The 25,213-nt window shown below is 56.2% G+C and overlaps 1 protein-coding gene across 21 annotated transcripts in view; it reads left to right on the top strand.

Annotated features, from left to right (window-relative positions):
- Positions 1-24,607, top strand: part of NFASC (neurofascin) — a 178,077-nt gene extending 153,470 nt beyond the window's left edge. For 12 of the 21 annotated variants that reach the window (XM_027611555.2, XM_027611556.2, XM_027611553.2 and 9 more), the window contains 6 exons: positions 1,842-2,042; positions 4,915-5,031; positions 6,287-6,439; positions 13,128-13,259; positions 15,313-15,382; positions 18,343-24,607. In XM_027611555.2, the coding sequence (XP_027467356.1) occupies positions 1,842-2,042; positions 4,915-5,031; positions 6,287-6,439; positions 13,128-13,259; positions 15,313-15,382; positions 18,343-18,574 (905 nt within the window). In that variant the 3' untranslated portion in view covers positions 18,575-24,607. The remainder of the gene's footprint in view (positions 1-1,841; positions 2,043-4,914; positions 5,032-6,286; positions 6,440-13,127; positions 13,260-15,312; positions 15,383-18,342) is intronic. The other 9 variants (XM_027611572.2, XM_027611571.2, XM_027611570.2 and 6 more) reach the window with 3 other exon arrangements.
- The last annotated feature ends 606 nt before the right edge of the window (positions 24,608-25,213 follow it).

Genomic DNA, 25,213 nt, shown 5'->3' with positions numbered 1-25,213 from the left:
CACAGGGGCAAGGTAGCCTCTCCAAAGTCCTTCCTGCAGCACAGAGCAGCATGGGAAAAGCCCATGTGTGTCCGTGGCCACGGGAGCTGCAAGGAGTCAGGCCTGGGAGAGAGCTGACCTTTGCCCTGTGTGTCTCTCTGGCTTTTCTGTGTGTTTGTCTATCTGTCTTGGTGAGTGGGATAGGTGGATTCCCTCGTGTGGAGCTTTTATAGCACTGGGCATTCCAGGCCTGGGGCCGCCTTGCACTAATACATCCTTGAACAGTGACTTTGACAGGGAGAGTTGTCCCCACCCCACACCTTCCTGATGTCTGCATTGCCTGGGGTATAGGGACTAGAGTGCAGTCTGCTTTCACCCTGCCCAGGAATGTTTGGAATGCGTGGGACGTAGCTAGCTACCCAATGTGACTTCTGTGGTCAGCACCCTCAGTGTCCAGTACCGCCTCTGATCTTGCGAATAGGGAAGCGGCTGGGATCCCAGAACACTCCCTCCTTCTCTGTGGGGACTTATAATATTGGAGACCCAGGGGAATGAAAGCGCCTTTGTTGGTCAGGCTCTTATTGAAAAGGCCTCGGGTCTCTTCATTCACCCCCCACCCCTGAGAAAGCTCTCTGTCTCCCTCCCTGCCCTGGCCCACTTCTGGGCAGTTGGGGATCTTATCTTCCTAAACTTCTGAAGCTTTGAGATAGGGCTGGGATGTGGCTATTCCTCGGGGGTTTACAGGTATCTTCTTATGTCTTAACGTCCCTGCCTTCTGCCTCTCCCAGATTTGCCCCCATCTTCGTCATCCTCTCGGCTTTCGGTAATTTTGGAACTAGAGAGTAGTAGGGCCGCCCTCAGTTAGCTTCCACGACCCTTCTGTAGAAGGAAAGCGGGCCTGTGGGGACAGTGTCACACGGATAGACTTAGCCCCGTAGGGCTGACTGACACCCCGGGTAGCTTTGGGTGGGAGACGAGAGTGTGAGAAAGGGCACAGATTTGAACCAATCTCCCCGAAGACTTACGCAACAAAGAGGCCCACAAATGTGTGTCACTTGTGTCCTGGGATTTCTCCAGCTACCGAGAACAGAGTACACTGCGACTCCATTAGTGCCCATCCCACGGCTTAATGTGAAGGGAAAGGACTTGGGGCTCCCTGGAGCCCAGATGTCCTCGGAAGAGAGGAGTTAGGGTGGAGCAGGGTAATTGCAGGAAGGAGCATCACTGGGCAGGGAAGAAGGGAGGAGAGGCAGGGCCACGGACAAGAGCTGAGAGCCTGGGGACAGGCAGACAGTGAGACAGGAGACACAGACCCCGCTGGGAGGCTGACCCACAGAGTAGGGACTCTTCTCGCTCTGTCGTTGGGTTTGGGGGTGTTAGAACTCAAGCAGCTGTGAACAAGAGTACTTTTGGCTTGAATGGCTGGGAATGGGAGTCTTCCCAGTGCTCCTGCAGGACACGGCCACCACCTGCCCCCCTCCAAGGCGGGAGCTCCAGGGCTGGACCCAAGCGCTGCTAACTGGCCTGTGTCTGGGTGGTGCTGGCCGGGGACCCCATGCCGTCTCTGGGGCCTGAGCGATTCACCCATCCTCACCCTCACTCTGGGCGGGGTGCATGCTGGGTGCTTCGAGCCACACAGACCATGAGAAGAAAATGAAACACAGGGCTTCATTCTCTTCCTGGCCCATGGCTGTGTTCTCTCACTGTGACCCGTCCGACCCTGTCCGTCACGCTGTGGGAGGCTTCTGGTCCCCGAGCCCCATCGCCTCCCCGGGGCTGCCTGCCTTGCACGCGGGGCCGCGAGTCCCGGCTGGGGGACGCCCGGACCGACCGGACGTGGCTGTTTTACATTTCCCTCCCAGCTCCTCCCACGTGGCCCCCGACCACGGTGGGTGCCACGGGCGCCCCCGCTGCCACCACCGAAGCCACAACAGTCCCCACCATCCCAAGTGTCGCACCTACCACTGTGGCCACCACCACCGTCGCCACGACCACAACCACTGCCGCCGCCACCACGGAGAGGCCTCCCACCACCACCTCCGGGACTAAGATGCCCGAATCCGGTACTGCCCACTGTCCCCGCACCCCGTCCCTCCGCCGGAGGCCCCCCGCGTACGAGGGCGGGCCTGGGGTGCGGTTGGCCGACACCTCCGGTTGTTTCTACCTGGAGAGCGTACAGGGATTCCCAGTCCGGGAGCCTGGGGGCATGGAGCACCCCCTAGGCGCTCTCCACCTTGGGTGGCCCTCCGTGGCTCCACAGCCGCGTTCTAGCCTCAGATCCTTGATGACAGAGGCCCACCCTCCTCAGGCAGGACCCCTGGGTCCCGGATGGGAGGGCTGCCTCCACACTCCCTCGGTCTACGGGCTTTTTGGTGGGAGCAAAGAAATAACACCTAACTCAGGCAACTAAGAGGCAAGAGGAGTGTGAGTATCATCTTTAATTCAGTTACATGGAGTTACGTGAGCCCTAAGGGGACAAGGGATACATAACTGACACTATGTTCTTCAGGCCTTGAAAACACCGATTTGCTTTAAAGATACAATATCTAGAATTTAAACAATACGGGCTTTAGGAAAGGGTTGGCTGAGGAGAAGCCTGGCAGGTTATTAGAAGCTACCACCAAAGATGGGTGTTCTTTGGGGCCACAGGGAGGCACTTTACCTTGTAACAGGGCTCTGTGTCCCCATGGATGCTGTGAGGTCACAGAGGAGATGCACAAAGGATGAAGAAGGGACTGGATCTTGCTCCCCAGCAGAGTTACGTGCCCTCTGGAGAGGTCGGCCTTGCTACCACATAGCACTAACCCCATGGACTCTCATGTGCAACTTCTAACTGCCCAAGACACCGCAGAGGACCTGCCCGTGCCCCTGAACTTATCCTTAGAGCCTGGGGACACCCCTCAAACGTCCTCACTTCCCTTAATGCAGCAGAGTGGCTCTGTCATCCATGATTTTTTTAAATGATCGTTCATCTTTATCATGTCTTATGCCTTAGGACCACATTTCCTAAGTTTACTTTTTTCGGGGTGAAATGGGACTTTTTATTTGTCCTTAAGTTGTTTCTTTCAAATTTCAAGGGATACCCCCTAATTCTCCCATTCCAGGACTCGGCAGAACAATCCATACTTCCTCTCACGCTTTCTGTTCTTTATAGCAATTGATAGCCCTTCTTCCTGGTCTTTCTCTTTGAACATTTTCTTTAGCGGTCGGTATCTAGGTCTCTCTACATGGCACTGCCTTCCCCCAGCTCCCACCTCTAAGTCTTTTGCTTCCCCATCACTTCACCTTTTCTAGCAGTGCCCCAATCTCCACTACCTTTGAGACCATCAGATTTGGGTCAGTATTGTATTGGTGGCCAAACTGTTTAAACCCAAATTCTCTGGCTATTTCCAGGCCCCAGAGCTGAGGAGCAAGAAGCTCAAGTTCCCAAATCATGAGTTCTCCTAGTTCATTCCCACTCACAAGAACTTGAGATTCCAAGGAGCTGGGATTTGGGGTGGCTAAAAGCCACCAGTACAATGGAGACCCCAGGCAGATGAGCAAAGAAGCCTGTGTTCTGCGCTTCCCACAGAGAATGCCCCATGGCACCATCAGTGGAGTCTCTTTCTTGGCCCCTCACCTAACAAGAATCATATTCACCTGGGGCAACCAGCAACTGACAAGGTTGTAGTAGAGAAGGCACTTCTTTGAAGTGAAGACCAAGAGATCTTTTATCACTTCCCAGCCCTGCAGACTCAGTCACGTGTCAAATAGATAATGAATAAATGCATCACCAACGTACTCTATTCATTTATTTTTGACAAGTGAGTTGGTGACAGTGCCCCCTTGCATGCTGATAAAATATACAGGAGCCACACTTGTAAAGTCTTTGAAATACAAGGCTTCACGCTAGTACTCCACTATTAAATCTTTGCTGGGAAATGGGGTAATCAGACTGCTGGGACTCGTGAAAAATGATTACGCTTGAAGATTAGTGCCACTCTCCTGTCCACAGGCTATGGTTTCAGATGGTGCCGTGGCTTTGATAAAGTAGCTCCCAGCTCGTAGGCACTAGATAATTAATGTCTTCCGTATTGCATGGAGATCAAGCCTCAAAGACAATTTAGTGCTGAGAAGCCAAAAGAACTGGATTCTTCTGGTGTCTGAACCTTCGAGGGTGGGGGGCCAAGAAGGAGTTTCCTTCTTTGGGTCCCACCTAGCCAGGAGAGGGAGAAGAGGGGTTCATACCTCTCCTCTCTACTTGGGACCCTGGGGTTGTAGACCCCAAGTCTCCTCAGAGAGTCCAAGGCCCTGTTCCACATAATCCAAGATCTTGCTGACCAAGAAGGACCACAGGGACTCCAGAGTCACCCGTCTGGGTTACTGTTCTCCTCCAGTCTCAGGAGCCCTGTAAAGCTTTCCGACTTTTGGTCCTGCCCTTCCTACACATCACGACTCTCGAGGGCCTTTGGAAGATCCCTCTCTCCTTCCTGTAGAATGTCTGTGGTTGAAGGGAACGAGGCTGGCACATCTCTCGCCCTCGGTCCGTACGTGGGCCAACGGAGCTTTCTCCGGGTCCCTTCCACCGCCCCATTCCAATCCATGACAAGGGATCTAAAAAGGGAAAGAGCCCACGTTCGAGCCTCCAGTGGCATAGGTCAAAACCCACTCTTTCATTCCTGCCCCTACCTGTGTGGACACACAGACCATCTCCAACTCTCCCTCACTCACAGGTCCTCCTGACTGCACCCACTCGTCCCTGGATGGCGACCTCTGGCCTGGCCACCAAGGCTGCAGCTTGGAGCTCTGTCGGGCCCCGTGCACAGCCTCTTCTGAGTCCTCCCTTTCCGAGCTGCGCACGTGTGTATATGTGTGTGCATGTGTGTGTGCACATGTGTGTGTCTCCAGAGCTGCCTCCGCCCTCACCACTAACCCCTCTTCTAACCTGCCCACCAGCCCCCGACAGGCAGTCCATATGGAACGTCACGGTGCTCCCCAACAGTAAATGGGCCAACATCACCTGGAAGCACAATTTCGGGCCCGGAACTGACTTTGTGGTTGAGTACACCGACAGTAAGCATTGCTGAGCGGTGGGGGGGGGCGGTGGCAGCAGCTGCGGCGGGTGGTGTAGATGCCATTAGAGAGATGCTGCGAACTCCCCCAGGCTCCGAGGGGCCTGTTAGTCCGGCTTAATTATGACTTAATGAAATCGATACGCGCTCCGGCAGCAGTGGGGTGGGAAGAGCAGCTAAAAGAGAAGGAAGAGGGCTTCTGAAGCCATTAGTGGAGGTCTAGGGTTGCATGTGCTGGGGAGGACCTGGGTAATGGGGCCTGGCGTCCGCTTCCCGCCCAGGATGAGGGTTCTGAATAGCACCCCGCCCCCGCCGCCATGAGCCAAACCTCACTTCTGCCTGGATTTCCTTAACTCACAATCCCTGTTTCTGGTGTGTCCACTAGACAGGCTAGGCCAGTTCAGACTTCTGGGTATAGCTGTGCTTTCCTCACAGAGGAATGCCAGTGGCCTCCTATCCAAGGCACTGACCGGGGCCACTTTGTCGCAGAGAGCGGGTGGCTGGAGCTGAGCTGTTCCTCTTTATTAGATCTTAGGATCAAGGGTACATATTTATCAGACTGTAGAGTGTGGTCAAGATATCTGCCTTCTTTGAGGGAAGGGCCCTGCCCCTGAAGACTCAGACCCACTATGGTGTTATCCTTAGCAATGAACGAAACCAGCTCACCCAGCCAGGAGATCCACCTGGGCGAGCTACCCGAAGATCTGTAAGGAAAGAGCAAAGCCAACTGTCAGTCCTCTGTGGTTGGAGGGGTTCACCTCCATAGAATCGGCACCCCGATTTTGCAGCTTCCTACGGCCACCATGCACCCTGCACCCCAGATGCCAGGGCACTGGCTTCTCCTGATGTGTGAATCCTCCACACAGTGAGAAAGGAGAGGTGAAACACCAGGGGTGAGAGCCAAGAAGTAGAGTCCCGCCTCACCTCCCTTTACCATGAGGGATGCTGAGTGGCTCTCGGACCCTCACCGGGAAAGCTCCCACCCAGGAAGTAGGTCATAGTGTTTAGTGTTTGAGACTGTAGTGAGGAAAGAAAGCTTGAGGAGAGAGAAAGAGCGCCCTTGGCGGGAAGGCTGCTGTGCGGGGAGAGTCAGCACCGCGTGGAAGCCTGGTGAGCTGTCCAGTGACCTCCTGGTCTGCGCAGCAGCCTGGCCCTCCCCCCATACTTCTGCCCTTGACCGGTGACCAGGAACCTAAGCACTGCCTCTCCAGCTCCTCGTGCCTGGCCCTAGGCTGACTGAGGTTTCTGTTCCCCAGGCAACCATACGAAAAAAACTGTCCCTGTTAAGGCCCAGGCCCAGCCTGTACAGCTGACAGACCTCTATCCCGGGATGACATACACGTTGCGCGTTTATTCCCGGGACAACGAGGGCATCAGCAGTACCGTCATCACCTTTATGACCAGTACAGGTGAGAGAGGGTCTGGCCTGGCCCCCCCCCTGCAAGCATGGGGCATTTCATTCCATTCTCAGCTTCCTGCTTGTCTCTCCTTCTTGGAAAGAAGACTCATCCCACCCATTCCCCACCTTGCATGGCGTGTCTCGGCTCTTATTGTACATCAGTCCACAGCTCCCAGGAAGCCAAGAGGAGCCAGAGTGCATGCACAGTGGCGAGGAAGCGCCCTTCCGACCCCGAGGCGTGCATGGGGAGTCCGAGGGAAATAGGATTGTAGGCTGAGGACGGAGGAGGCGCCTGGCCCTCCTCGCTGTGCTTAAAACAAAAGGGCTTGGCATAGGTGCAAACTTGGGCCCTGTGTGTGGGTCTGGGGGCTGGAGGAGCGCAGGGCAGCCTGCCCCGTGTGCACAGGACCTTGCTTCCTCACGTGGCATTAAGAGATAGGGCCATCCAAGGGTCTCGACCCAGAAATCTTCCCAGGATCAGCATGTATATCCCTGCCTTGCCACTGTCATCTGTTAAAAAAAATTCCAAAGTGTGTGACACGAGTTGTTGGGGGCTTTATTTTGGCTTAATTTTTATCCCAAGTTTGCCATGGCTTCACAGTAGTTGATCTTCGTCGAGTTGGGGGAGAGGAGGAAGCTCTCCAGTAGGAGCCGAGTTCTGGCTCGAAAGGGACTTCGGCTGTTGCTAGAGAAGCAACCTCAGTGTGCCAAAGGAAGGCCAGTAGGGGCTCCGGAAACGGGAGAAGGTCAGGGTGGGCAGGCAGCTTGGAGACTTGAGGGCACCCGCTCATGTGTTCATGTGTATCTTCACAGTCGGCCAGGCAGGTGGCCACGCTAAGCCCTGGGGCCAAGGGCGAGTGTTGGGGAAACAGCCAGAGAGAGAAAAGGACCAGTCCCTGCCCCCAGGATGTCCTAATCAGATGCGGGGTAGTAGACGCACGCATAGAGAAAAAAAACCACACAATGATTTATATGGCATTCTGAATGTTGGCTGAAATATTCATCACTCTTCCTGAGCCTGGCCAGGCTCAGCCTGGTAGCCTGCATCTTAAGAGTCACTACCCATCTGTATAAATGTCTCACTCCACCCCTTCTGGCCTGGTCCCTCCTGGTCTGGACGTCCTGTCCTCCGCCCCGTGCCTCTACCTGTACTGCCCATGTCCAGGCTGTCGAGACGCAGGGAGTCTGAGAGTCCAGCTGCCTGCTTGAGGCCAGCCCAGCCAACTCAGGCAAGACATCTGAGCAAGTGGCCTGGCCAGCTTGGGAGCCAGGCAAGGGAACCGGACAGTTGACGAGCAGAGCAGGTGGCTGGACTCTGTCTGACCCAGTCAGGATCCCAAGCTGTTGCTTATTGGTGCGTGCGTTTGATTTTGCTTCGTTATCAACCTGAGTCCAGCACAGAGGCAGGAAGCACAGATAAGATCCCAGGCTAGAGCCCCCTCCTAGGGAATGCTACAAAAGCCAGGGCAGCCTGCTTCCAGAGTTTGACTTCTCCCAGCGCTAAGTCCTGGGGCTGTGAGTGAGGGGTGCGGAGAAAGAGCCAGAGAGGAAAGGACCAGGCCCTGCCCTCGGGGACATCCCAATCTGCTTCCCCATATAAAACATGCGGTACAGGGGGGAAAAGAAAAATAAGACGATTGATAATACACTTCTGAACATTGACTCAGTGTCCTTTTCTCTTTTCCTGTGGTTGTTCTGGAGACACTCTTCCTGATAGATTGCTTTCAGAGTGAGCGAGTTTTCCCCGCTTCCTCTCCGTGCGAGCTGGGTGAGCAGGTTTGCAACCCCAGCCCTGAGTACGTATTACTTACTGACATCGCTGGCTGGCTAGAGATTACTATGTGCAAATCACAGAGGAAAAGGAAATATTTTCACTTTCTGAAGTTTGTGTGTTTCTGGATTCTTTGAAAATGCACGCTGTGTATCCTGTGGGTGGACTCCCAAGCCAAATTCACACGATCCCCTAGGCCCCAGCGTCTCATCAAAGCAAGAGTTCATGAGCATCTCTGGGTCCAACCACGGGTCATTTAGGTGACCACAGGCCATCACTTGAGTCCACAGACTCAAACATGCGGCAGTGGTTCACGGGGGATATGGAAGAAAACCACTAGGAATGCTAACCAGCTCCCTGACCCTCGGCGGGAAGATCCCACATGGAAAGTTAATCACCTCTTTGAAGCTTTTGAAGGCAAAGAGACCCAAGGGGCCACAAACACATAACTCTGGACTCCGGGGGGCTCGCCAGCTCTTCTGTCCTGGGGTGGGCGGGGTGGGGCCAGGCGGCAGCAGGCAGGTGCTGACGGTGGGCCAGCAGGACCGACTGCAAACTGCCTCAGACCTCAGGGAAGCGGGAGGAGGGACATTAGGGGACCTCCCTGTAGTCAGCCTCTTTCGGTTGTGTTTGGAAGAATCCCACCATGGGGCACAGTGGTGTTGCAGAGGCGTCAGATGGTGCTTCAGTAAGAGCAGCTAAGCCCAGATGCGTCTGAAGGAAGTCCATCCCTGTTCTGCATGTTCATCTACCCCTATTTCTGAAATGTAATTCTCCTGCGGACTCTGAGTGATTGGCCTTTGAGTCGTGAGAACTGCCTGCCTTGCACACGAATAGCCCATTTCTGAGCAGTGTTGCAGGCTGAGGTGTGTGGGAGGCACACAAAATATGGCCTCTGGTCTAGAGTCAGAGGCATTTTGGGCCTGAGGTTGCCAGGCCTTGTGGGCCGGAGGAGCAGGTGCTGTTCTGCTCCCCATTCCAGTGGAAGGTGGTGAGTGTAAATGCACCCCGGTCTTTGAATGTTGTCATTACTGTCTCCATTAGGAATCTTGAAACACGTTGAGCAGATCGATTAAGAATGATGTTGGCAGCCAAATGTAATGCGCTGAAGCCTCACTACAAGGCCTTCCGCCTCTCAGAGTCCACTCTGTCGGGTCACGTTGTGAGTGAGATCATCTTGTCCTAAATTGCTTTTGGTTCTCGAGAAACTAAGTCATTTTGATGGAGTCTGGTTGAGCTCACCTCACCCCAGATCCCACCTGGTTTGGGTTGGGGTTTTGGTTTTTATTGACATATCATTGACATAGAACCTTGTATTAGTTTCAGGTGTACAACATGACGATTTGATATATGTATATATTGCAAAGTCATGGCCACAAGAAGTTTAGTTAACAGCCAGCACCACGCGTATTTACAAAACCCATTTGGATTTGAACAGCCTTCTGGGTCCAGAACATTCTTTGACCTTTTTGGTAAGGACTGAAGGTAACATCTGAGCTTCAGGTGCTGTCAGGAATGGAGAGCTACATTCGCTTTCCAGATTGCCCATATGGCCTCTCTCCCTGCGATTGTGACTTCCTGTCCCAAGAGAAAAGGAGTCTCGGGGAGATGGCTTGTCAGGACATATCAGAACAAGCATCAGGAAGATGGTAGTGGAGCAAACCAACTGTTCTGCAGAAGGTGGGAACCACCATCCAATCTCAAGGTGGCACATGGTCAAGCCAATCTCCCTGTGACCCCGGCAAGTATCCCAAATTAACCATATTAAATTAGGATTAAACTGATCTTTAATAAGCAGTCACTGCCTGCTTGCTATGTGACCAGCATCGTGCTAAGCACTAGGGGGCCCAAAGACTCCCCTGTTCTCAAGCCTTTAATAGTATCATTAAAAATCCAGACCCAGGAAACGGAGCGATTGAATGTTACATTTCGCGGAGTAAACAGGTAAAATCGGACTTCTGAGATTGGTGTGAGCTGGAGGAGTGGGAGATTCAGGAAGGAGGGGTGGAGTGTGGAGGTGGAGAGCAAGAAGGGCAGCAGGCCAGGCTCTCTTGGGCACGGGGGTAGGGGGGGAGCTGCAGGGAGGGGACGCGCAGAGCGCCTGGAAGGCCAGGCCTGACGGGAGGTGTCCTGAGAGCATAATGCCATGAGGTGCCATTATATCCTTGGGACCTGATAGACCCAGGGTAAGGAGGGGACCCCGCTAGCCTAGAGCAATGGGGCAAATATGAAGGACACTGGAAGGAGAAAGGATAAGCCTTAGGGATGGCAGGAATGGGGAAGCCACTGGCGGGAGTGGGGAGCATCGAGGGGCGGGAAGACATGGGTTGAATTTCAAGCAGACGGACCATCCAAGGAGATGTTAGGATGTTAGCTGGGAACGCTGGGCTTACAGCTGCGGACCTGGCTGGAGGGACGATGCGAGATGAGTAGAGGTATCGCCGGTTGGAAAGTCAGGCCTGGAGGACAGGGGAAGGTAGGAGCCAAGGAGGTAGAGGCAGGTTTGGGAAAGACCCACTCCATGGTGGTAGTTGTTGAGTAGAGAGAGGCTTGAGGTTGGCCTGACGGGATTGGGGGAAGGAGTTGATGGGACCCAGAGACCACGGAAGATGAAGGAGTTCACCTAGAAAAGGACAGTGCCTCATCTAGAGCTGAAAAGTCCTGGGCTCCTGCAGGGTTTTTGTTTTAAGATCCAGGAAGCTTCAATGTGGTTAACAGCAGGAGGGAGGGGAAAGCAAAGAGGAAGACGCTGGGGGTCGGAGATCCTTCTAGGACTGAGCCCCACCCCCACCCCCACCCCCCGGAAGGGGCGAGCTGCTGCCACTGCTCTGGAGGCAGGGACAGCTGCGGCGGCTGTGAGGTTTCGGTGGTCACACTGATGTCGCCGGCATGGGGACAGGGTGGCGTGGAGTGGCACGAGAGGGAGCACCAGTTTGGGGGTCAGGCAGCAGCGAGTGGAGGGACTGCCCGGCAGCAGCAGAGGTCCAGTTGAGGCGCACGTAGCTTACCAGCTCTGTGACCTTGAGCAAATCACATAAACTCTCTGTGCCTCAGTCGTCTCATCAGTAAAATGGGGATGATAAAGCCTTCCGGCTTCCGGCTGAGAACGAGCGCTAGGAGAAAGGGGAATGAGAGCCCTCAGAGGGTGGCTGGTTGGGGGAGAAGGCTTTGGCTTTAGCTGAGAAGGTCTGGGCGGCCAGTTGACCGAGGCGGCCATCTGAAGGAAGAGCTGCACATGTAAGGGCCTGAAGTAGGGATGTGAGCGGCCAGTGTGGCTGGCGGAGAGAGGGTGGGAGACAGGCCCAGAGAAGTGTCCGGGGCCAGCTCGGGTGGAGCCCGCCGGGACAGGTTAGGAAGGTAGGCATTTCCCTGGTAGCAGTGGGCAGCATTGGAGGGTTGGAGCGAGGAAGTAATTTGCTCGTACGTGGGGTTCTGGGAGGATCTCTGTGACACTGTCCAGGGAATGGCCTGCAGGAGCAGGAGTGGGGGGGTGGGATTCCCCCCACAACATCCATAGATCGGGTGAGCACAACCAGGGCAGAGAGCATGAAAGCCTTTGCTCATCAGTCTTCCCCATTTGTCCAGACCCTTCCTGGTGCCATGCCCTTGCCTAGGCACAGAGAAGGCTATAGAGACAGTTTCTCTGTCCAAGAAGAACAAAGAGTAAGATTGCACCCAGACACCTGCCCCACAAAAGGGCATGGGATAAAGACCGTGGGGCACGAGGGCTCTGGGTCACCCCTCTGTTCCTTGTGCTCTCCTCCCCCGCCGCCAGGAGGAGGCCCCGTGCTTGGCTTGGGCTCTGTGGGCTCTCTGGGACCCTGCTGTCGACCGGCGCTCTGAGACACCCCTCGGCGCACTCGGAGGGCTCCGGGGTTACTTTGGGTCTGCTCAGGGTTGCTTGGATCCTGCCTCTCCTCCCAAGTCTTGGTTCCCAATGCAGGCTGGGTTTCAAGAGGGGGTGCTTGTGTTCTCTAGTCCATAGAAAGAAGAGTGAGGGGGTCCTGCCCACTCCACACCCCTTCCCAAACCCTAATGCCAACCGTTGGGTCATCCAGGACACCGTCAGATGGCAGCTGAGCCCTGGTCCTCTAGGCCCACTCACATGCCCCTTGACTTGTGAAGGGGTCTGCTCCGGTTGAGACATGTCCTCACACGCTCCCTGAGGGGCTAGGGAGAGACTCACGCTCACGGGGCTGGGGGGGTCTCCATGCGTGAAAGTGGTCGGAAGTGGCATGGGGTGCACTGAAGGCCTCGCCCCAGCCCATCTGGGGGTACCCGTGCAGGGACTGTCTCTGCTGTAAGGGAGACAGTTGGGGGAATGTGAGAAAGCACAGGGCATTCTGGAACAACACCCTGCCCGGGACCCACAGCCAGGAGACCTGGTTGGCTTCGGGGCCATATTGGTGGGAAAGGTCGCTGTTCGGAGCCAGTGCAGGCCTGTGAAGGTGTTCTTAGAACAGGTTTTTGCAATGTAACCACGGCCCCCGTTCCCTGATGGGTAGCAGAGTCCCATTTCCTCACCCCAGGCTCGCTGATGGGGAATTGTACCTCCAGGGCCAACCCCTGGCCTTCCCTCCATCCCCACCAGGCTGTGACCAGCCGTCTGGTTTGCAAGAGTGCCATGCCCCATCCTTAGGAAACTTCCCCTTCCTAAAGGACCTGTTCAGCCTTCTGCTGCTTATTCTGCTCCCTATACCCCTTTCCTGTGCCTCTTTTCTGACCTCTGGACCTTGGCTCTTTAATTATTTTCTCTTTGTCCCTGTAGCGGGGTGGTTCAGGCCAGAGGACTGCTAGGTAGTAGCGTAAGGCTCAAAGAGGAACATCGACATGAAATAGCCATTCTCCCCCCCACGTCTCCCTCCTCACCTCCGCCCATGGGAAATCACTTGTGTGTTTGCTTCTGGCCCTCCCCCCACCCCCCCAGCTTACACCAACAACCAGGCAGACATCGCCACCCAGGGCTGGTTCATTGGGCTCATGTGTGCCATCGCCCTCCTGGTGCTGATCCTGCTCATCGTCTGTTTCATCAAGAGGAGTCGAGGTGGCAAGTACCCAGGTAGGATATATGGGAGGAATGGGCTTGGGGGAATGGGGCCGGCAAGCTTTCCTGGGAGCCACCAGGACCCTGACCAGATCCAGGGGGCTCAGTTCTCCCAGCGAGCCTAACCCTTGCCAAGCTTGGACATAGAGTCCTCTCACCTGGTCCGTGCATCTTAAAGCTGCCAGAAAGCACTTGAGTTAATTAAGTTTATCCGAGGTGGGTGGATGGAACGGTCCAGGCAGCTCCAAAGAGGGGATAGAAGGAACCCTGGCTCCTATTAAGAATGACCTTCCCTCCCCTTGACTCACCAGCCGTCTGCTCAGTAAATTGGCTTTTTTCAGCCTGAATCTCATTAGGATCCTGTGTCCTAAGGAAGAAAGGCATTTTCTCTAACCATGAGAGAGAACAGAGAGGGGAGGGTCTGGACGGAACAAGCACGCCCATGAGAGAGGCTGTCGGTGACTGGGCTGTAATGACCGATTCCCCAGCAGAGGGTCAGGAGCTCCTGCTTGAAGAGCAGGCAGAGGTTGAGGGGTGGCTTGCATTGGTACAGACCCCATCGGGAAGGAGCTTTGGACTTCCCTAGCGTCCCAAAGAGCCGTTGCTCTTCTGGGGGCCTCAAGATCCACCAGCCCAGACAGACCAAGGTCAAGGACAAGGACCTCTGGCATTCTTGCTTCTGGAAATATTGATTGTTTTTTCAAACAGGGGCAACAAAGCCATCTGTCTGGGACGGGGTGAGTAGAATGACAGGGGACAGGGCAATGGATGACCCAGGGAGCGAAAATCCCGCTGGGCTGCAGAAAGAAATTGCTCCCTGCCCCCCAAAACCCCATGGCCAAGCACAGGCCGTGCTCCCCAAATGCCGCCTCTCTCTGCCTCTAAACAAGACCTCCTCCAGGGTCCCCCTAAAACTCAACTCAGAGAGAAGATTCTCTTTTATTTCCTCTCCCCACCTCCCCACCGCCACATACCCTCAGACCCTAGGATTCTAAAGAGTTCTGTCTCTGCTTTAAGTGAGGGAGATGTCTGTGAGGGAGGGCAGGAAGTTATAATTCTTTATTGGCTAATGACGTTTTCTTTCACTTTGTTGTGCTGTGTTGGGATTGTTTTTCTCCTGTAAATTAGAAAGCCAGAGTCAGGGAGAAGAACAACCTTACTGAGCTCACCCCCCAACTCATCAGATAAGCTTGGAGGCTTCCTTTGCCCATTTAGACAGTGTCCTTTTCCAGAAAGTTCTTCTCACAGCTTACCTCCTTCCCTCCAGCTGCAAGGTAAGGCCCTAGTCCACTGGAAAGATGAGCAAACCATGAGGCCTGGGCTCTAGCCTTCATGCTAAACTTGAGTCAGTCACTAATAAGTTCTGGGATATGTTCTTCACCTCTGAAGGGCTCGGTTTCCCTCTCCTAAAATGGGGGAGATTATCTTGCCCTGTACCTCAGGAAGGATACATAGTCCCTCGCATAAGTGTCCCCGTGTGCCGGGCCCTGCTGGGTGGGAAGGACATGAGAAGGAAGGATGATCTCTCCCCCAAGACACTGCAGTTGGCACCGCGGGAAGATCAGGGCCCAGGAGACGGGCCTGGGCTGGGTGTGTGCAAACCGCAGAGCAGGTGTGGGAGAAGGGGGTCCCACACACTAGGGAGGCCACAGGCACAGGAGCGTTTTCCAGCCCGAAAGTGCGTAGGGAGCGCCCCCTCTGCCCAGGGCACTCTGCTAGGGGCTTTTACAACCGTGCACAAATGATTACCCTGCAGAGCAGCATAGGAGAGGTGCCAAAGAAAGGATCACATCTATTCGGTGTTTGGGGGCAACCCCGTGGAGAGGTGGCAGGGGGCCTGGTGGGAGGAGGTTTCAGTTGTCAACGGAGATGTGTGGAAACGCCGGGGTTGAGGAGGAGGCGGGGGCGTCAACTTGACAGCTGGTTAAATGCCGGAAGCAAGAATGGGGGAGGCATCGACGGGTGCCTCGTTGAAAGGGAGAGAGTCACTAACTACAGTCGGGGTCCGGGGAGCGGGGGCAGGGGCATAATCCCCATGTCTGTGTCTCTGCTTCTCTTACCGGCCAAGTGCGAGAAAAGAAGGATGTTCCCCTGGGCCCCGAGGACCCCAAGGAAGAAGACGGCTCCTTTGACTACAGGTGGGTGATCTGTCTGGCTCCTGGCCCCCACCCCGCCACCCATCCCGGCTCTTCCCCTCCGCCTCTCCAACAGCCCCTGCTTGTGCTGAGCGGGCTGGATGAGGCTGCCTCCCCGCAGGGAGGACACGGCCCTGCGCACTCACACGGATTTGAGGGACACTGTTCCATTCATTCACCCGCACAGCTCCAATTTACTGAGCTCCTTCGATGTGTGTTTCCATCTCTTTCCTCTGAAAGCAGATGCTGGGAACACCGTGGCCATGCAATGAGCTGTTGGCTTCCTCTCTGCCCACCCCCCACCCCCCACCCTCACCCTGAAGACAGGGACCCGGGGAAACTGTATTGTCTTGAAACCTCAACTTAGTGAGGGATGAGGGGCAGGGGTGGGGGGGTTCTCGATCTTTTCCTCATGAACTTGAATGATAGCTCTGGGCCCTAGCCCAAAGCATGTCTTGGAGAAGCACCTGGTCGGGGCCTGCCCCAAATCAGAGGACCGAGGCCCAGACAGGGACGCGTGACCTGCCCAGGAATCCCACCCACACTTGCCGCCCAGCAAGCTGGTGGCAGAGCTGGAGAAGCCAGGGCCTGACTCCCAGCAGGGTCGCACCACGACCCATCCCTCTCAGATCTGGACGGGCCTTTGTGGCTGGTGTGAGAGAGACAGATTACCAAGTTGTAATCTCCATTTTGATGGCAAGTGTGTCCTGCGCTAAGGAATGATGTTGGGGCGGGGGGGGGGGGGTCACGGAGGCCTCATTCCCAAATTAAGGCCGGCGGGAGGAAGTGCTCTGATCAGAACCCTACTCCCCCACCCCCACTCTGTTACTCTCTGGGGCGAGATCACCCCGTCTTCCCCTGATCTCTCCTTATCCTACCCTCGGCCTCCACCACTCCGCTCATCAGCAGCCTGGCAGGCAGACGCTGCCCAGAGCCGCTGCCCAGCCGGGAGCCTATCTGGAGACTTACGTACCAAATCCGTCTGCCCGGTCCCGACATCTCCAAAAGCCTCCTAAAAGGGCAAGCAGGAGAGGCCCCTCCCCTGACTGTCCTCAGCAGCCCTGGCAGGGCCCATCTTCCCCAGGGGCTGAGCCCTATTTCCTTCCTGGCTACCGGTTCCAAAGAACATGGGGCTTTCCCTTCCCCAGGCCCTCAGTGCAACCCCACCTCCTGTGCTATGAGAAGTTGCTCCCTCAGGCACCTCTCCTCCCCCAGACGCCGAAGCTGTTGGACAAAAATATCTGCCTTCTCCCCACCCACTCCCCTGTCCCACCCACACTGAGGCTGGATATACATACACAGGTGCATGCATGGGCCCACACACCACGGACGCACACGCACATGCGCACACACCCACCTCGGTTTCAGCTTGGCAGCGAAGCACCTCCCTGTGGGTCTCTCTGCTTCTCTCTCCCTCATCTGCCCACCTGCGTCTCCAGGGTCTCTCGGAAGATGGGCTGACAGGTGACTAGACCAGGGACCCCCTAGTCCTTCTGGTTCCTTTCAAGCTTCCCTTGGAAGAGGTCTGTTCTTTCCAGATCTAGATCCTCTTTCTCTGTAAGAACCTGACACACTAGAGACGCTCCCTCTGTCCAAGCTGGGCCATTCCTGTCCAGCGGCTGCATTTGGCTTAGGTACCTGGAATCCCCTAGAATCACACACACAATCCTCATGCTTCTGGGAGGGAGTGTGTGTAAAAAAGACCCGTGAGTAGGACCAGGACCAGCAAGAAGCTGCTAGTTTTTCAAAACGTGAGCCCCACTCTCCGTACAGACTCAGTGCAGCCCGGCAGACCCACCACCTCCCTGTAGCCCTGCCATCGGAGAACAGGCCGAGGTAATGGGGCAAAAGAGGGAGGCCTGATAGCTTTGCATATGGACTGACGCCCCCTCGGGCTCGGGCTCTAGGTCTCCCCTGCTAGCTGTCTCTGCCCAGCACCAGTGTTAGAAGCCACCATGCATTGCCCCCTCTAATAGCAACTCAGCCGGCTGTTTCCAGCACCCCCATCACACACACACCCAGGAAGGACTAATTGTGGCCTGGGGGCCGGGGAGGGGACATTATGTGTCTGCTGCACACCTGGCACCGTGGGGGCCCCGCTGGCTGGGACCCAGACTCCCACTGCCGCCTGGCTGCCTCCTGCCTGGGGGCCGTCTCCTCTCTGAAATGGGGCCAGGAGCACCTGGCCCCCCCTCGGAGCCCAAGGGCAGGACCTCGGGGCCTCCAAGGAGGCTGGGCAGGGTTGCCAGAGCCTTGCTGAGCTTTGTCTCCGGGTGCTGGCCCCACACTCTTGTCTGTGCCCCTCCGCTCGTGCCACCCTCTTTCACTCGAGGCCCCAGCAACCGCATCTGCTCGTTGGTAAACCAGAGAGCAAGCGGAAACCACACCACGGTGAGAAGGGGAGAGGTCTGTTGCCCTGTGGCCCAGACCCGTTGCTTTTTGTTAAGGGCAGAGCCTCTCGAGACAGGGCCACCCAGATCACAGAGGGTCAAAGCGAGTTCAGCCCCTCTTGATGGAGAGATTAAGGCCCAGGGAGAAGAAAGGCTTTCCCGAGACCCCAGAACCACACAGTGACGCACGCGGCTCTAGCCCCCCAGCTCCTCGGCCCACCCCATCCTGCTTCGTCTTACAGCAGCTGGCTCTCCTCACTGTGGGGTGGCTGTCTCTGCCTCGTGACGGGGACCCCAGCCCGGGAGTCTGGAAGAGTGAGCTTCCACCACCTTGCCACCTCACCTGGGAGGAGACACCGGTCCTCTCCGGGCCTTGGGTTCCCTTCTGTAACCCAGCCGGACGGGGGAGGCCTGGGGGGTGGGGGCGCTGACTGGTGACCTCCGAGGCCCTCCCCTCTCTGAGCTGCGGAGCACATACGCCTGGAGGGAGACCAGCAGCCTGGTGCTACCCCACCGGGCTCTAAGCGCCACTGGACGGGGCCGGACCCTGATTCTCTGTCTCTCTCTGGCCAGTGACGAGGACAACAAGCCCCTGCAGGGCAGCCAGACGTCCCTGGATGGCACCATCAAGCAGCAGGAGAGTGACGACAGCCTGGTGGACTATGGCGAGGGTGGCGAGGGGCAGTTCAACGAGGACGGGTCCTTCATCGGCCAGTACACGGTCAAAAAGGACAAGGAGGAGACAGAGGGCAACGAAAGCTCCGAGGCCACGTCGCCTGTCAACGCCATCTATTCTCTGGCCTAACGGAGCCCCTCCCCCCCAACCCAGGGCACAGCCACTACTCTGCAAGCGGGAGGAGGGGAGAGGGGGAGATGAAGCCACCGCAGACCTACCACACGGCCGCCACCACCTTCAGGGACAAGCAAGGGTACAACAAGGGGGTCTGCCAAGCTGTGAGGACCAGTGACCGCCCAGCCAACCCCAAGCCGCCCCCCCCCCGCCCCGCACCCCCGGGGTGCCACCATGTGGAAGAGCCAGAGTCCAGGCTAAGCTCAGCTGGAGGGAGCCCAGCCCTTTGCTCAGCCTCATGACCACCTTGAGCCTTCCACCCCCACTGCCCACCCTTGACCTCGGCACACACACCAGTTTCTGTTGGTTATGGCCCTTCGTGTTGTCTCTTCATTTTTGCTTTGTGCATCTTCCCCATCCAGACCTAGCATCTCCATTTTCTTTTCCTTTCGAAGAAGTGTCCCTGGACAAAGAAAGAATAGGTGGCTTCTCCCCCAGATAGGCAAAAGGATTGACCTGTAAAAGGACATCGAGAAAAGCTGTCGTATTCACACCGCCACCTGGCCAATGTATTTCCGAAGGATGCCTTTCTCGCCAGATGCCTCCCTGGGCCCCCAACCCATGCACCTTGGCCTTGTCCGTTGCTGAGCTGGGCTTGGCTCTTTTCTGGAAAATGGCAGGACTTTTGGCAGGAGAGAGTGGGCAGGCCTGCTTGCCTCACTCTGGTTCAGTTGGGAGGGGGGCTTACCTCTTGCTCCTTCGCTGTCACCCTGCCCCTTCCTCCAGAGTGTCCCAGACAAGAGCTGCGCCGGCTCTGAAGGAGTCTGAGGAACAGCAGCGGCCACGATGGGAAGAGCTTCGACACCAGGGGCCAAGTACCTCAAGCCAGAAGGAAAACCGGGCGTCTGGTCCCTGGGGAGCTGTGCTCACCTCAGGAGAGAGGGAAAGGGCTGGGTTTGGACTCCCTTCCTCCCCATCAGTGAAACCCAGGATGTGGGAGAGAGGACCATGCCCCCTGCCTGCAGGGGAGAGGGTGCCCCCCACCTGGTCAGGGATCCCTGCCGCTGCCCTCACGGAGATGGAACCAGGCGATGCAGAAGCTTTGCTGGTGTGTTTGGGGGTATAACGTGCTGCTCCCCCTCTCGTCTCTAGCAGAGAGCATCTCCTCGGTCAATTCTGTAAGACACTGAAAGTGGTGTTTTACACCCCAACCGAGTGGTTCCCCGCCCCCCCCCCCAACCGAGACCGAACCAGCGTGTCCTCTCCTTGGGGTATTTACATATCAGGAGAGCCCGCGGGAACACCACGCTGACCGCGCCAGAGAGCCTGGCCTGGGGACCCCACGCCCTCCGGATGCCTTACGCAGCTCTGACCTGGCCCTGCAGCTCCCAGTTCCCAGCCCCTGCCCGCAAGCCTCGAAGCCTCCAGCGACGTCAGTCTCGAGAGCGGGGCGGCCCCTGCAAACGTCACCGCAGAACGAGAGCAACCACTCGACGTGTGCCCTGCATCCTCTTGCCCCAGCCCGAGACCCTGGCTGACTGCAGTTCTCCGAGACCGAAGGCACAGCCTTCATCCTCCCCACCTCATCCGTTTCTGAAACCAAAGGTACCTAGCCCCAGAGAGAGATCTTGAGCCTGAGAGCAAGCCGGTAGCTGTCGCTACAGCTAGAGTCGATTTCGGGAGGGTAAAGCTGACCCCCAGCGATGGCCTGCCTGCCACGGGCACAGCCTCTGATTCGAGCCTCCAGCTGCTTGCAGGGTGGCCTGGGCAGGAACGGGGCTCTGTCCTTCAGAGGCTCGATTAAAGCATCGTTTGCCACACGTTTTAAACCACAAAGGTATTAGCAATGCTTGCATCACTTAGTAATCAGTCATTTGAAGGTCAAGCCCGTAGACACATGCACTCTGTCTGCAGGTAAGAAACCATAGCCCAGAGCTGAGCCAATTATGTTGTTTGAACCTGAGAGCAGGTAACAGGCCTTTGGCCCCAGCCATGGCCAGCCTTGCGGCCCAGAAGCCCGAGGGGCAGTTCTCTCATGGTGAAAGGGGACAGGGTGAATAACAGGGGGCTAGGAGTGGGCTCAGGGGTCCCCTCCCCTGGCTTTCCTCTGACACCTGCCTGCATACAGCGGGGCATTCCTGCACCCAAGCCCAGCGTCCCTCAAGGGAATGTCAGGGAAGTGTGCCTGTGCACTGAATTAAAGGACCAGCCTTTCCAGAAAACACTCTGGATCTGAGCAGAGCAGTCTCGGGCCTCTCACTCCATGGGACATCCCACACACTAGTGAGCTCAGTGTACCGCAGACAGGTTCATAGGGTGAGGGGACTGTGTGCTGTCACAGTGCCCGTCCGCCTGCCGCGCAGCCAAGGACCGCAGGAGGGCTTCTGCCTGCGCAGGGTCTGGGGGAGGGAGGGTCCCTCAGCCCGGCTGCTCCTCGTGTGTGTCCTGCCGGCTCTGAGCCACAGCTGCCCTCGGCAGCCACGAGGAGAGGCGCTGCCCGCGCCACACACCTCCCAGCCCTTGTGGCAGGCAGGCGCCACCCTGAGCCTGGAGAAGCAGTCTTCCTCAAGCAGAGATGCTTAGAGAGGTGTGTGGCTGGCAGGGTTCGAGAGCAGCCCTTCCAGGAAGAGGATGTCCATTTTCCATGGGCCCATGCCAGAGCCCAGCCCGCGTAGCCGGAAAGCCGTATTGGCCCACACCGCCCGGCCAGCTGGGGCGCCCAAGCAGCCCCCCGAAAACCTACCAACCGTGGAGCCAGGAGATGGGACACCACTGGTGCTTCCACCTGCCTGGCTGTTGGGGGGGCATCTTGCAGTGACCCCAGAAGCCCCATTGCCTGTGCTGCAGGCCCAGCTGCTGTGCTCGGCCACCAGGCTGTGGGCTCAGGAGACACTCTTGAACTTCTAGAGTGAGCCGGGCTCTGAGCCACAGTCATGCGTGGCCCCCGCCCTCCCAGGGCTCACAGGCCTGGAGCTGAGGCTCAGGACACAGAGGACATTGGTTGGGAGCACCCTGAGTGCTTAAGCCACCGATGGCTCCAGGTTCAAAGGGAGATGCTTCGGCGAGAGCACATGGTCCACAAGGCTGAGCAAGACGGGGCAGTCAGAGGCTGCCGGGTGGGGTCAAGGACAAGTCCTGCTTCCTGAGCCTCTTTGCTCTGCCCCTTGGGGCAAGTTGCTTAACCTGTCTGTATGTTGGTGCCCCCGTCTCCGCTGTGTCATCCATCCTTTGAATACCTCCCCCCACAGAGGGGCAGGGGCCCACCTGAAGGAGCAGGAAGGCCAGCGTGTAAGGAGTAGAATGCTGCAGGGCCAGGGGACAGCTGCCTCCCACCTTGCCTGGCTTTTGGTGGAGGGGACCCATCTTTCCTTACCTTGCTACTGAAGAGATGGTTGACGTTCAGTTGAAGGGAAAACCAGACTAGCTCTTTCCCTTGTCCATTGCCTTGACCCTGGGAGGTGGGAGGCATCTGGCCCACCCCTTCCTGGCAAGTCCCAAGGTCTGAAGAAGTGTCCACCTGTCCAAGAGGCAGCCAGTGCCACCCCTGCTCACCCTGCAAGGGGTATCTGCAACCTGGGCCAGATACTGCGTCCATAGCTTTCCTGAACACAGCCTTCGGGGAGGGCTGAGGACACATGGGTTTTCCAGCTAAGGGGCTGCCTCCCCCGCCCACACCTAGCACCCACGCACAGGCCAACCCACACAGTAGGGCAGCACTTTCAGGGGCAACAGTACGGATTATGACATCTTAGGGTGAGTTCACACCCTAACCTGCCTGAGACGAGATGTGAAGGGCTGCATGGGGTGCAGTGTGCAGCTCGGGGCAAGGGGGGAAGAGGCTGCCCAGGTTGGACCCCATTTGAGTGATTCCTGCAGGCAGAACTGAGAGAGAAAGAAAGTCTGATCCAAAGGAGAGGGAAGCTTCCCCGGGAACAGCGCGGGGCAGAGGTTCTTTAAGGATCCTGGGGCCCTTTGCAGGATCTGAGCCAAGCCACAGAGAGTCACAGACAGCCCATGGGACGGAAGCAGTGGGAATTTCAAACACTTTGCCTCAGTCTTAGCAAGGCTGCTTCACTAACACTGAGGCAGGGAGGCTCCCCCAGCTCTCAGGGGGTGGGCAGCAGGTTCCTCGGATGCTGGCACAGGGCGTGCTGCCCATTTGTGACACCTTGGTCACCACTCCTACAGCCCCTGCCAAACACACACACATCTGCTAGGAAGAAATCACCTGGCGGATCCTGGTCGAGCTTTGCATGGTGGCTTAGGAGTAGCACGTAGGAGGGCCCTGATTTAAAAAAAAAAAAAAAAAAATCGGAGGAGACAAACGAATGAGACAAAAATCTTGAAATGCCAGGAGGAGACAGTGCCCCAGGCAGAGCCAACTCCGGGCAGTCCCGTCCCCTAAACCAGGCGGGGGCCGGTCCTTGGGAGTTCGAACCAACCTTGCCGCCGTCGCCAGCAGGCCCAGCCCAAGCCCGGGCAGCGCCCTGCCTTCTCCCCCCTGTTGAGAAGAGCCTTCCTGAGACAGGTTCAGAGCAGGATCGGAGAGATGGGACAACCACCCGGGGGAGCCACGAGACCCCGCCGAGCCGTGTCTTGTGCCGCACCCCTAACCAGCGCACCTCTATCAACATAGTATTAAACAGAAGTCCTGTGACGCTAAGGCTGGAAACGAGCTCCGTCCCAGGGTGCGTTGCTTTGGATAGCCTCAGACTGCAGCACGCAGAGGAATCACAGAGCTGATCTCATAGACAGGACTCTTAGTGCAGACGAGGACACTAAAATCCACAGAGGGGAAGGGACTTGCCCGAGGTCCCTCGGCTGGTAAATCAGGGGGAGGTGAGGGCTTGAACCCGGGCCTTCTGAGTCCTTATCTAGGGTTCTCCACCTGCCCGCAGGGGCCTCCTTAGAAATAGAGGTGTAACTTCACATCTGTCTGTACCTCTTATCACTTCTCCCCCATCCTCCGTACGCCTCCCAAAATGAAAATCACAAAGGATTTTTCGGAGGCCAAGACCGGGCCGTCTGCGGCAGCCCACGGGGAAGCCAGCCTCGCGGGGAAGACCCGGGCCAGGAGAGAGTGACGAGCTGACTGGTGTTTGTCACTGTGAAGTCTCGACTGTACTCTGGAGTGGCGTCTCTCGTTTCGTGATACTTGGGGCCCCCAGCAGGCTGCGTCCCTCGGGCCCTCAGCCATGGAGGCTCGGCCACCCCAGGGCTCACTGGGCTGGAGTTCAGCACACGTGAAGAGTTCAGTGAAGCAATAAACACAAAAATCTGGGAGAAGAAATCCAGAATTTTGTGCCCTACTCTGTTTCTTTTTCAAAAAACGATGCCGATCGGATGACCCTGCCCCTGTTTTTTTTTTTTTTTTGATCCCCCCAATTGGACATCCTCAGTCAGTGTTGTCCCTCTGCCCAGCTCCCAGCTCTTTGCCAACTTCACCCTCCTCCTGGGCTGAGCATCAGTCGCCTGTGACATGGCCGCCTTCTGTCCCGGTCCCACCTCCAGCTCACCCTGGCCCGAGAGGACCTCTCGCCCTGCCTCCCCCCACCAGCACCCCTTTCCCCTACACACACACACACACACACACACACACACACACACACACACACACACACACACCGTGCCGCATTATTTCTTCCCGGGGGGGGGGGTTATTTTTTCCCCGACCTCTCCATGCCTTCCTGCACACCCACATACCTACAGAGTGGTCTGATCTTTTTTCCATTGGTTAAAGATTTAACTCTCCATGGCAGACCTTGTTTTAACCCCTCTCACATCATGTTCTTTCCTCTTTGCGAGTTATTTTGCATTAACCAACCTTGTCAGCGACAGATGCGGATCTGAGGGTGTCACACACGACCTTCAGCAGGGAAGACTTCCGGGCCGCGGAGGACCATCTAATACATGGACTTATAAACTGACTGCATGAGCAATGAAAAGGCCAAATTATTCAGAATTTTTTTTTTTTTGGAATCACTGTAAAAAAAAAAAACTGATTTCTTTTGTATAGAGAACACTAAACGTATAATAAAAGTTGTTCAAAATGGACTCTGGCCAAGTGATTTGTTCATTTTCTTTAGTTAATGGGAAGAGGGAGAGGGGTGTTGGGATTGAAAACAGAATCAAAAAGGATTTCTCAGGGGCACCAGACAGCACACACTTCGGGGATTCTTTTTTTTTTTTAATTTTTTTATTGTTATGTTAATCACCATATATTACATCATTAGTTTTTGATGTAATGTTCCATGATTCCACTTCGGGGATTCTGCAAGACCCATCTTGAAGTTGGTCTTATCCTGGAAGCCTCATCGGCACAATTTGTGTTCTAACTGTACAGTGACTGATATGTGTGCAGCCGTGGCGATAGCCTGATTCAACGCAACCGTATGTGTGCTTGTGGACCATTTAAGAAGTGCTGTGATGGGGATGCTGGGAGAAGGGGAGAAGTGTGTGATGAAGCTCTGTGTCCCCCCACCTTCTTCTGTACCCCGGCCCTTAGGTGGGAGAATACCAGCACATTTAATATTGTTGAAGGAATGAATAATACTGCCTACAACAAACCAAAAACCTCTCTCAGTAGACTCAAAGGAATCTCAACCAACCAGCAAATAGGGGAGGGAAGGAGGCAGAGAGGGCTGTGTTGGTGAA

This window comes from Zalophus californianus, chromosome 10, assembly GCF_009762305.2.
Source record: "Zalophus californianus isolate mZalCal1 chromosome 10, mZalCal1.pri.v2, whole genome shotgun sequence".
Classification (NCBI taxonomy): domain Eukaryota; kingdom Metazoa; phylum Chordata; class Mammalia; order Carnivora; family Otariidae; genus Zalophus; species Zalophus californianus.
This window is presented reverse-complemented; position numbering and strand designations above follow the sequence as displayed.